This window comes from Loxodonta africana, chromosome 4, assembly GCF_030014295.1.
Source record: "Loxodonta africana isolate mLoxAfr1 chromosome 4, mLoxAfr1.hap2, whole genome shotgun sequence".
Lineage (NCBI taxonomy): Eukaryota > Metazoa > Chordata > Mammalia > Proboscidea > Elephantidae > Loxodonta > Loxodonta africana.
The window spans coordinates 12,769,711-12,782,303 of record NC_087345.1 but is presented as its reverse complement, the minus strand read 5'-3'; the positions used below and the strand labels follow the sequence as shown (position 1 = coordinate 12,782,303).

The 12,593-nt window shown below is 43.1% G+C and overlaps 1 protein-coding gene across 16 annotated transcripts in view; it reads left to right on the top strand.

The window, feature by feature from the left end:
- The window catches only part of TNRC6B (trinucleotide repeat containing adaptor 6B), a 300,739-nt gene that overhangs the window by 261,795 nt on the left and 26,351 nt on the right, over positions 1 to 12,593 (top strand). For 15 of the 16 annotated variants that reach the window (XR_010321683.1, XM_064283467.1, XM_064283470.1 and 12 more), the window contains 3 exons: positions 8,570 to 8,701; positions 9,239 to 9,337; positions 9,738 to 9,912. Coding sequence is in view for 15 of the 16 variants with exons in the window: in XM_064283467.1 (XP_064139537.1) it covers positions 8,570 to 8,701; positions 9,239 to 9,337; positions 9,738 to 9,912 (406 nt within the window). In the remaining variant the exon portion in view is untranslated. The remainder of the gene's footprint in view (positions 1 to 8,569; positions 8,702 to 9,238; positions 9,338 to 9,737; positions 9,913 to 12,593) is intronic. The other variant, XM_064283468.1, reaches the window with a different exon arrangement.

The following is a 12,593-nucleotide window of genomic DNA, read 5'->3' as shown; positions in this document are numbered from 1 at the left end:
GATGAATATTGCAGAGAAATGTATAGCGGAGTTGGGGGAACTAGGCCAGGTTTCATAGTAGCGGTGACATTTGAACTGGGTCTTGAAGGATGAGTCACTTTGCTGGGCACAGCCACATTAAAGGTGCCCTCTTTTTTTTCTGGGTAGCAGGAGCATGTGTGTGAGGGGCGGTGATATCCGAAAGAAAGTGACATGTTTGGGGAATTACAGTTAGTTTGAATAAGTAGTTTGAGGTCTTTGAAGCTTACATGCTACTATCTAGAGTGAAATGGGAAGAAATGAGGGAGGAAGTTTGGGACCAGATTTGGAAAAGTTTTTTTTGCCTTGTTCAGGAGTTTGGACTTTGTGCTGCAGGCCAGTGCTTGTCAGCAGAATCAGTATCATTATCCAGGAAGTTAGTTAAAAATGTCCCCAGGTCTCCCCCCGTTTACGAAGACAGAATCTTATGCTTGGTCCTAGTTACCCCCAGGTGATGATATTTTGTACACACTAAAATTTGGCTGTGGGGCAGCGGTAGTTTGTATGAATTGTCCCTTTGTATGCTGGAGACCTTTGTCCTATTCCCGGCCAATACACCTCTTGTGCTGCCACCACCTGTCTGTCACTGGAGGCTTGCGTGTTGCTGTGATGCCGAACAGACTTCAGCAGAGCTTCCAGACTAAGACGGACTAGGAGGAAAGGCCTGGTGACCGACTTCCAAAAACCCTGTGGATCACAGTGATCTGACCTGCAGCCGATCAAGGGGATGGTATAGGACCGGGCACAGTTTCATTCTTTTGTGTGTGGCGTTGCCATGAGGCAGGGGCCGACTTGATGGCAGCTAACAACAACGTCTGGCCACTACTGCTGTGGACGACAACAGCGTCAGGCAAGGCTTGCCTGCTGAGTAGTGATGCAGGAGGACTGATGTTTTAGAAAGGTAGCAGTGGTGATAATAGAGAGGACATGTTTGAGAGGCAGAACTAGTAGAGAAAAGGAGACCAGTTACGAGGGAACTATAGGACTCCAGGTAGGGCAGTGGCAGTGGGTAAAACCCTCTTGTGAAGGCCGATAATGATCTTTGGGTTGTCAGATACAGCAGTCTGTTCTCTAGTTAGTGGATGAATCAGCAACATTTGACATGGTTTATCACTCCCTCTTTTTTGCAACACTTTATTCATTTGGCTTTTGGATCTCTGTATCAGTTCTCCACCTGCCTCTCCTCCATCTCCCTTACAAGCTCCTCCTCACCTCCCCAACATGGAAACATCACATGTCCCAGATATAAGTCCTTGAAGCTCTTCTCTTCGCCATTGCTAGGCGATCTCACCCAGTTCAATGACTTTAAATGCTGACAGTTCCAAAATTGTATCTTTAGCCTAGACGTCTCTTTTCAACTCCAGAGACTGCTGGGCATCTCTGCCGGGTGCCTGATAGGCATCTCAAGTTAACATGTCCAAAACAGAACCTCTGATTCCACCCCACACACCCCTCCAGAAGCACCCTTCTTAAAGTCAGTGGTACTCTCATTCTGTAAGTGCTCAGGGCAAGACCTTGGAACTAGTCCTGTCTCCTTTCACTCTTACACTTCACATCCAATCCATCAACACATCCTCCCTTCAGAAATTTATCTGGAGTTCGACTGTTTCTAAGCACTTCTACCATGCCATTGACCAAGCCACCATCAGTTTTCTCCCAGGTGATTGTAGTGGTCTCTGGACTGGTCATGGCCCTGCTTCATTCAGCAGTTGCCTGTCTGGAGTCTGTTCTTCGCCCAGCAGTTAGACTGATGCTCTGAACCCCTGCTGTCCAATATGGTAGCCATTAACCATGTGTGGCTGTCGAGTACCTGAAGTGTGGCTAGTCTGACTGAAGAACTGAATTTTAACTTTCATTTTAATTGATCTAAAATCAAATAGCTGTACATGGTTAGTGACTACCATTTGCACAGTAGAGGTATAGACTATTTCTGTGATCATAGAAGGTCCTGTTGGGCATCACTGCTTGAAAACATTAAGGTAGATCATGTTACTTCTTTACTTGGACTCTTACTGTGACTCCCTGTCTTGCTGAGAATACCAAGCAAAGTCTTTGAGGCTTTTTGTGAAACACCCAACCCAACCCAGTACCCTGCCACTCTCCCATGTGCTCTGTCCTCTGCAGCCGGCTGGTCCCATGCAGAGCGTGCATACTCTTGGAATCCTCTTCTCTGAGATTGCTGCATGACTTGATCCTATTTCCTGTGTAAACCCCCCCCCCCCACCACCATTGTTGCACTCGTTCGTTGTTTATTCCCCGGCCCCCTTCACACTGGCAAGGTCAGTATCTGCTTTGCTCACTGCTGAATCCTGAGCACCTAGAACTATGCACGGAATATGTTTCATACTTAGTAAAGCATATGCTGAGCCGTGGAAAGATGCAGTTCAGAAAGAAGGTGCAATTAAATTAGTCTGTTTAAGAGAGTTAGGTGACACACATCTTTTTAGTGCCGAAACTCTTACATGCTCTACTTGGCAAAGTACTTGTGTTCCTCTTTGTTTTTGAAATTTGTTTATTCAGCTAAATGCAGTTAACATTTAATTAATGCATAACGTGTATTTTAATGTGTAATGAGGCAGGGTATTAAGCAGTGGAATCCTAAGTTTTTTCCCTTCAATTTTCGGTATCTTAAAAATCAAAGCTGCTAAAGAAATTTAACAATAAAGGTAGTGGGTAGCTCTTAAGGGAAAAAAAAAGTACTAACTATACAAGAAGCCACACTGAAGGTTTGAGTAGTGGCGAAAAATTTTTCCAGAAATCTCCAACTAAGGCAAGAACCACAGGGATTGCTTTTATACATCTCCCATGTAGACATTGTTGCTTTACAGGCAAGTTTTTCACATAGTTGCATCCATGGTAACTCTGCCCTGCTATTTGTTGTTACGTTCTGTTATAAGTGTTTCCTTTACTACATAGTTTCTGTGCTGATGGTTCTTCCCATTGCTGTCAATTGGATTTGACTCGTAGTGATCCTATAGGACAGAGTAGAACTGCCCCATAGGGTTTCCAAGTAGCCAATAGTAGATTAAAACTGCCGACCTTTTGGTTAGCAGCCTGAGCTCTTGACCACTGTGCCACCAGGGCACCATCCTGACTGTTCTTAGGGACAGTATGATGTTTCACCAGGTCCATGTACCTTGATTGATTCCCTTCCCCCATGATTGGATACGATTTCTAATTTTTCACTCTTACAAATATTGCCACAAAGAAGTCCTCATACATAGATCTTTGCCCACATTGTTTCTAAATTTAGATCCCCAGAGTGAAATTTTTGGGTCAAAGTGCGAAACATTTAAAAACTTGATAAATATTGTCAAATGTTAACCATTTTATAGGGGCTGTCAGTGTTTGATGTAAACACAGAAAGAAGACATTGAAACTCATCTTTTAAGATCCGTTTACAAACGTTCCTGGCCTTGGGTTTCCTTTTTTCTCCTGTTCCTCAAATATTCAGACAGTAACATTATCTAGCAGGCTTTCCTCTTGCTTTTAAATTGCAGTCATTTTGCATCTGCAGTGCATAGCTAACTGCCATACTGACTCCAGCAAGAGCTTCGCTTTCTCCCACCCAGCTGGAGGTTGAAGGGCTTTTAAGCCAGAATAATTATCACCCTGATACCTGGGAATGTGGGAACCTGATACCTGGGAATGTGGGAACCAGCACTTTAATTACCCTGCAACCCCGGTATGAACAGCCATTTGCCAGGAACCTAGTGGCCCTGCTCCCTTATCCTTCTGTGTTCATTGGAGAAGGGCAGTCCCTCTGCAGCATGAAGAAGGGAGATGTTGAGCAAAGCTAGGTAGGACAGACTCCTAAGTGTGCCCTTCATAGTCTTTGTAATTGTCAATTCAGAGAACTTAGAAGATACTGGCATTCAAAAGTAAGTATAAAAAGGTCTGGTGTTAGTTTTCCTTTGCTTTTCTTTATACTCTGTCTACTTACCTATCCTTAAACCATGTGTTATTTCATTTTGCCTGTTTTTGTACTTTATGTTGTGGAGTCATGCGTTATTCTCTGACTTTTTTTACTTGACATTGTTAATGAGATTTTTCCCACGTTGATTTGGACAGCTGTGGCTCATCCAGAGTTTTGTTATATGTTCTACTATTGATAGATCATTTACCTTGTTTTCAGATTTTTGCTGTTAGGAGTGGTGTTGTGTGACTGTTCTTATACTTGTCTCCTAAGATGAGTTTCTCTGGGGTACTGCTGAACCACAGACATGTTCCCTTTTACTTTGTATGGTGTTTTGCCCCCCCCCCCCCTTTATATATATAGCTAATTTTGAGTATTAGGAATAGTAACGGGAAGAAAGAATAATGGGAGTTCCTGGGTGGTGCAAATGGCTAAGCACTCAGAAGCCCAGTGATCCACTTTTGAAAGGTGACAGGCATTGAAGACCCTGTGGAGCATACTTCTTTGATGACATGCATGGGGTCGCCATGAGTTGAATCATCTTAACAGCGACCAGTTTTTTTTTTTTAATGCAAGGAATGGCATACATTCTCAAGACTGAAGAGAAATGGTTGATCCAGAGACCAGTGGCTTTGTCCAGTATAGAACTTTTTAAACTAAACAAAAAAGAGAAAAGAAATGAAAGCTCAGACAACAGCCATTAATTTTGAAGGCCAGGAGGTCTGAGGGCAAAATAAGCAGAGGAGATTTCAAGATTTCCAGTGAATCATAGAAGAAAACTTTGGAAAGGAAGTTGGAAAGACTGCCGATGGCCTAGGGCAGTGCTGTCCAACAGAAATGTAATATGAACTGCATTGTGGAATCTTCGATTTTCTAGTAGCCACATTTACAAAGGTACAAAAAAATGGGTAAAATTACTTTTAATGATATATATTCTTTAACCCAAAAACCAAACCCGTTGCCATCAGTCAAGTCGATTCTGACTCATAGTGACTATACAGGACAGAGTAGAACTGCCCCATAGGGTTTCCAAGGAGCAGCTGGTGGATTCGAACTGCTGACCTTTGGTTAGCAGCCGAGATCTTAACTTTGAATGACATATATTCTTTTACTCAGCATATCAGAAGTATTATTATTTCAATATGTACTTAAGTTTTCAAATTATTAATGAAATTTTTTACTTTTCTTTTTTTTTTTTTTAATACCAAGTCTGGTTCTGTACGCTTACAGTGTGTCTCAGTTGAGACTAGCCACATTTCAAGTGCTCAGTTGCCACATAGAGGACAGCACAGGCCTAGAGCTTAGAGAGTTGTGTGAAGTGTAGATACTAAATCCGTTCCTGGGGCTGCTGCAACACATTACCACAAGCAGAATGGCTTAAAACAACAAAAAGTTATTCCGTCACCATTCTGGATGCTAGAAGTCTAAAATCAACATGTTGGCAGGTTGGTTCCTACTGGAGACTCTGAGGGAGAATCCATTCCATGCCTTTCTCCTAGCTTCTGGTGATTGCTGGCCATCCTTGGTGGTTCTTGGCTTGTAAACACATCACTCCAGTCTCTGCCTGTGTCTCCACATGGGGTCCTCTGTTCTGTCTCTGCGTCCAAATTTCCACCAGTCATTGGATCAGGGCCCACCCTAATCCAGATTGTATCTATAATTACCCTACTTCCAAATAAGGTCATATTCTGAGGCTCTGGGTGAACATAAATTTTTTTTTGGGGGGGGGGCCATGCTTATCAACCCAGTACAGTTACTAAATTGAATGAATTAAGATTCACACATCACTGATGTGATTTTATGAGTCATTGAGATACTTTTTTTTTTTTTTGAGATACGGTGGGATAAGACTCTAGTTTGGGGCATGGTGTTGAAAGCATAGGATATATCTACTCCTCCCTCTTTCCCCAATCATTTATTACAGTGGAGTTAGAAGTATTAAAGCAGACACTATGAGTTAAGTCCCACTGGTGATTATTTGGGTGAACTCAGAGGAGAGGTGGTGAAGAAGAGCCGGGATTTATGGGAAATTGTGGAGGTGTGTTCTTCATGCCGGCCATAAAACTGGTACAGAGGCCAAGCGCACAGTAGGGGAGTGCTCACTACACACACGTCTGCTAGGAGACCAGCAGTTAATATAGGTCATCAATCAAGTTTTTATATTGGTTGGTAACACTCAGTATCTCTTCCAGGGTAGAGAAGAAGCAACTTGGCAAACTATTGCATTAAACCAAAATACTTCTCAGAATAAAAAAGTGATAGGTTACGTAAAAGTGTCTGGAAAATGAGATTGTGAGTCAGGTATAGGGAACCTGCACTTAGAGTTTCTGGACTAGAAAATGTCAGAGAAAAGACGTATGTTCTTGAGAATGTGGCTGTGACGATGCCTCAAAAGTATTAGGAAACGAAAGAATTTAACCCTGACCGTGATGCTGAAGATAGGTGCTTTCTGATGGACTCAGTTTGTAAAGAGGCATTTTCAAAAGATGGAGAGAAAGGTATAAAAGCAATCATGAATAGGAGAGCAACATTGAAGTTCAGGATTCTGTCAGGGAATTAGAATGGGAAAGAAGCTGAGGCTTGCAAAAAAAAGTAGGCCGATTTGAGGAGCCTTTGGGTTTAGTGCAGCGTGGTGACTGAGAAGGGAACAGCTGCTTTGGACTCGTTGTCATGTGAAACCTCAGATCAGAAATGGGGAAGAAGTATCCCTCCCCCACAGGAAAGTGAGAAGAATGGGGGAAAATTTTAAATAATTTTTGAAAGGAGAAATAAGGGAACTGGCTAAAGACTGATATTCTTGGTGCCAATTCAAGGTAGGATTCTAGACTAGATTATCAAAAAGATGGCTTTTGAGCACCTAGGATAGGAATCAGTAATCAGAGTTTGCTACAAGCTTCAACTTGACTCATCTCCTTCATTGATAAGTAAGAAATATTGGATCATAAAAAACGATAATAGTCATCGTATCTTTATTTCAGCAGTCCATTTAACAAGCTGCTTCATTGTTTTGGATGAGGTGGAAGAATACAGGCTACATGCTACAGTAAAATCATTGTGTAAATTAATAAATGGATGACTCTTCCCGAGCTGATGAGTTTCAGGTTGGAAGGAAGTTTTTAGCGGCATGCTACTAGATTATCCCTAGCTCTGTCAAGTTCAACATTCCGACCACATGGGGGGAACACAAACAGAATAAATGGAATAACAGGATTAAAAAGAACTTGGGCCAACTCTTGACAAATTAGAACGTAATAGAGACCTGTTTGTTGAATAAGTATTTATTGAGCATCTGCTATGTACCAGGCACATAAAGGTAAATGCAAGGTTCTAAGCTTGGATAAATTACTAAAGATTTTTTTTTAAACCAGCTGCTTAACTATTACATGGGGGGAAGGTATGATTCAACTGCAAAACATATTTTAAAATAGTGTAGATTTTAATTGACAGTCAGTAGGAGTTATGATGTGATCACAGGAGAAACTGAGATCTTAGGTACTGTTAATAAAAGCATGACTTTTATCAGAAGAGTAGAGATACCCTGATCTAGAAAGTAGCTTTCTGTTGTGGACTCTGTATCAAGAAATTCATTGAGATACAGGTGAAAGAACTGGTCATATTTAGGCTGGAGGTAAGATGTAGGAGAACTGTAATCATTTGTCTCTAGACATTTGAAGAATTGTGTTGTAGAATAATAAGAACATTTATTGAGTACGTTTCTAAGCATTTAACAAAATCCTCAAACAGTGTACTGAAGTTGGTATTATTCTAATTTTAAGATGAGAGCATTGAGGCTCAGAAAGGTTAAATAAGCAACTTGCTCCAGGTCACACAGCTTAGAAATGGCGGAGCTGGGATATAAACCCAGGCATTCTGGCTCTAGAGCCGAACTTCTAAACCAGTGTCCTATTTGCCACTCATGGATGAGGGAGGAAGTTTGTTCTCCACAGCCCCAAGGGGATCCGGTGGCGTCAGTGGATGAAAGCACAGGGAAACTCATTCCAGCCCAGCTGAAAAATCTTTTAACAAGCAGTTCAGAGAATGGGCAGGTGTTCTTTTCCTGTCAACGGAGGGCCCCACAGCCTAGCTCCGTTCACTCCTGAAAGCATGGAGAGAATGAGGGCAGCACCTGTGGACCCCTCCCCATTGGCTCTCTGCAACTCTGTGTATATTCAGTATGGGAAAGTCATGAGTTGAAACTCCAGTGTGTTGCTTTACAAGTTAGTACAGGAATACTTAATCTTTGGAATACTTAATCTTTTAAGCATTTATTAGCTTTATGCAGTTCAGTATATTTTACCTTAAGGCAGACTCCCAGTAATAACTTCTCAGTTAGACAAAAGCCATACTTTCACATAAAAAATTTTTTTTGTGCAGGTATTTTCCTGTTTATAAAATTCACAATTTTTATTGTAGAAAAATTGGGAAAGCCTAACGAAGAGACTAAGAAGCTCTTACAGTCTTGTTGCTGAGAGAATACTTCGGTGTGTTTCCTCCAAGTGTATACCAGTTTCCATAAATATTTTTCAAGGAAGAAGTTGATAGCACTTGCCTTAGATGTATCAAAATCCTCTTCACAGAAAATGCGTTGTTGTGATAAATTCTGAAAGCTCCGTCTTTGTGTGTGCATGTATCTAGGTTTCTGCCTCAATGCTCAAGCAGTTTCCCAACAGTGGCCTGAGTCCAGGCCTCTTCAATGTGGGGCCCCAGTTATCTCCTCAACAAATTGCCATGCTGAGCCAGCTTCCACAGATTCCCCAGTTTCAGTTGGTAAGTAGATTTTCCTCCTATAGCTGAAAAGATTATTTGCAAGATTTTTTTGTCGCTTTCTTTAGTCCTGATTTGCTTCATTTATCTTTTTTGCCAGTTTTTATGGTTAGAGATTACTAGTTCACACTTCTGTCCAAACTATTGAGTGTGCTTAAGTGTTGGTGGAGAGGAGCCCTGGTGGCATAGCTGTTAAGCGCTTGGCTGCTGACCAAAAGGTTGGCAGTTCGAACCCACCGAGCAGGTCTGTGGGAGAAAGACCTGGCAGTCTGCTCTGTAAAGATTACAGCCTTGAAAACCCTGCGGAGCAGTTCTCCTCTGCCACATGGGGAATTGGAATCAACTCTGTGGCATCTAATGACAACGAAGGTTGATAGACCAGCTTAGCTGGAGGTGAAGGTGACCGGTAGACCAGAAGCGTGATGATGCTTTCCTCGTTGGTCCTCTGGAATTAGTGACCTTAATGCATTTCACAGACCCGTTCAGTGTCCTCAGCAAGCGAAGCTCAGGAGCTGCTCGGTCGCGTCTCTTGTTTTGTAGGCATGTCAGCTTCTCTTGCAGCAGCAGCAGCAACAGCAGCAGTTGTTGCAGAACCAGAGAAAGATTTCTCAAGCTGTGCGCCAGCAGCAGGAGCAGCAGGTACATGCCTTCTCGTCAGTTGCAGGTGTGGGGTTGGCGCTCGGCTTCAAATTGCAAGGTTAGCAGTTCAGATCTACCCAGCACTGCAGAGGAAGGTCCAGTGATCTCCTTCCTTAAGATTGCAGCCACTGAAAACCCTGTGGAGCTCAGTTCTACTCTGGCACCTGGGGTCACCGTGAGTTGGGATGGACTCCATGGCAATAGTGTAGGTGTGGGATCGGAAGGGTCCCTCTAGTAATCTCTGTGAGGAGTGCATCTCTCTTTAACCTCCTTAATAGCAAGAAGGAATCATATGCAGCCTTTTCCTGTGACGTTCTGGGTATTCAAGCTGATCATTTTTCTGCTTTCCCTTGGGCCTCCTCCTCCACCTGGCTCCCCTGCCACCCTCACTCCCCGGCAGCTTGCTCGGATGGTGAGTGCTCTTCAGCAGCAGCAGCAGAGGCAGCCTAGCATGAAGCATTCGCCATCTCATCCTGTTGGGCCCAAGTCCCATCTGGACAACATGGTACCCAACACTCTGAATGTGGGCCTCCCAGACCTTCAAACCAAAGGGCCAATACCTGGATATGGTTCTGGTAAGTCTTGGTGATGAAAACTACCGTTTTTCTTTTTTTAATCTAAGTGTCATGTCCTAGGCCTGTGTTAGAAGCTGGACTCCCATTATGCTCCATCCTTACCACAGCTGTAGGAGTAGAAGGGAGCCCTGGTGACACCGTGGTTAAAATGCTCAGCTGCCAACCAAACGGTCGGTGGTTCGAACCTCCCAGCTGCTCCGTGGAAGAAAGATCTGTCAGTATTTTTCTCTAAAGATATACAGCCTTCAAAACCCTGTGGGGTAGTTCTGCTGTGTCCTATAGGTAGCTGTGAGTCGGAATCGACTTGAGCAGCAGGTTTCATTTTTTTTTCTCTTGTTATATGAGGTAGATATTCTTATCCCTGTTTTACAGAAGAGAAATCTCAGGCACAGATAGTTTCCTAGATTTTCCGAAGCTCCAATCTCTCTTGGCTCTGAAGCAGGCTTTCCCTGTAGCATGCTTATGAACGGCAGCTGCTCTCCTACCACCAGGAATTTCTAAAAGCCAGGTTAAACGTAGTTGTCTATGCTGTGAGCGCTGTGTATGTCTGAGATCACGATCTCTTCACATGTGTACAAGTGGAAGTGTTCAGCTCCAGCGATAAAATTGCTTTCTCTTGAAAAAGCATGAGGTACTAAAATTATAGGGCAAGCCGATAAAATTCATCTGGTATTAGTATTGCATCTGATTTAAATAGAATCAGCACGAGTAACGTTATACCTGTGACATTCATCAAGAATCTTTTGGCAAGCAAACGGCAGCTCTGTCAGAACTGGGGAGCGTGTTGTAAGCAGAATTTCATCAGTGAGGCAGCAGAGATTGAAATTAAAAATAAAAGTTAAAAAGCCATCACATACCACGGCGGGTTTCTTAACCTGACAACATTGACATTTTAGGTAAATCGACACTGTTCTTGGCAAATTGGAAAATAAGAGCTAGGAGAACCTGAAACCATACTCTAAGGTGACAGAGTGATCCTGGCCACATCGCCCTACTCTCTGGTAGTTGGGTGACCTTCCAGCTGGGCTGGCCACATACAGGAATGAGCAAAGACTTCAAGCCATCCATGATCTGGGTTAGGTTTAAGGGAATTCATTTCCACATCCTCAGCTTCCACCAGGTCGGCTATCTCTTAAAAATGATCTCCTGAGAACTGACTTAAGGTCAAGATGACCTCTCTTCCACTTGACGGAAAAGAAGGGCAAGCTCTTCACCCATCCCACATCTTCCTAGGTGTGCTTATCTGGGGTGTAGAATGCCAGAGCACCAAGCAAGGGGGAAGCTTTCCTTAGTGATCGATGAAACTGCCGTTACCCCCTCGGCTCCCAGTCTCCGCCTTCTCCCTCATTTTCTGGAGGATGAGGCTGGGCTTAAGATTTGGGTTTTTTGGTACATGTTGTGAGTTGTCCTGATTGAGACACAATGTGTAATAATAGAGCAGGGCAGCTGTCGCTCCTCCTTCCCCATTCATCAGAGTGCCTAGTTCCTGAGGTAGAGCCCAGTCGGTGCAGAGCAGAGAGAGTGTGTGAAAGCCCAAAGCAGCTCTCACGTTCGTTAACACAAGCAGGTCTTTTCCGCTCTTCTTGGTGCTCATCCCTGGGATGTGTCATTAGCTGGAAAGAAAAGCACCTCCGAGCAGCTTGACCAGCATAGGTTAGTGGTGCAGATTTTTTCAGATATAAAAATGTTTTGAGAATGTACCGGGTAAAGCCTGTGGAAGAACTTTCATGTCACTTCTTTTAGACTGGGCACACCTTAGTTAAACCAAAAACCAAACCTTTTGTCGTTGTGTCAATTCCGACTCATAGTGACCCTATAGGACAGAGTAGAACTGCTCCATAGGTTTTCTAAGGAGCAACTGGTGGATTCAAACTGCCAAACTTTTGGTTAGCAGCTGAGCTCTTAACCACTGTGCCACCAGGGCTCCCTTAGTTAGATGTTCAAAACCCAAAATTACATGATGTGTTTCTTCCAATAACAGTCAGGCCTTAGAATGGTTAGTATGTTCTGCCTCTTATTTGAAAATAAAACTATGTGTTGGCTGCAAATGTGTTGGTTCGTAGCAGCACGTACCTCTCTTAACGATGTCCTGTTGGATTACTGGTGTTATTTCTGATTACTGTTCTTGATTCTTGCTCCTTCCTGGGGGCCGGTGACCAGAGTCCAGCAGACACATACATACGTGTTTCTGAAGAAACTTCACGTGTTTTAACATCTTCTTTCATAAATAGCTTATGAATTTAGTTGTGCATTTCATTACTCCAAGTTAGGAAGCAACAGCATATTGACTTACATTTACGTTTTATAACTTATTAAACAGAAACTCTGGTGGTGTAGCGGTTAAGTGTATGGCTGCTAACCAAAAGGTTCGGCAGTTCGAATCCGCCAGGCTCTCCTTGGAAACTCTACCGGGCCGTTCTACTCTGTCCTGTGGGATCACTGTGAGTCAGAATCGACTTGACGGCAGTGGGTTAACTTATTAAAAAATGAACAAATTCCTACTATTAGGTCTTTATTACGTTAGGTGTGACTTGTTTATAATCTGCCTTTTATTTAAAAAGACGTAGAGAAGTGCAGCACTGGTTAGCACACTTGCCAGAAGTGGGCTTGCCCAGCGGCTAAGGGTCTCTGGTAAAATTGAAGTCATCTGGCCTTATGTGTGATACACATGTGTGCATAAA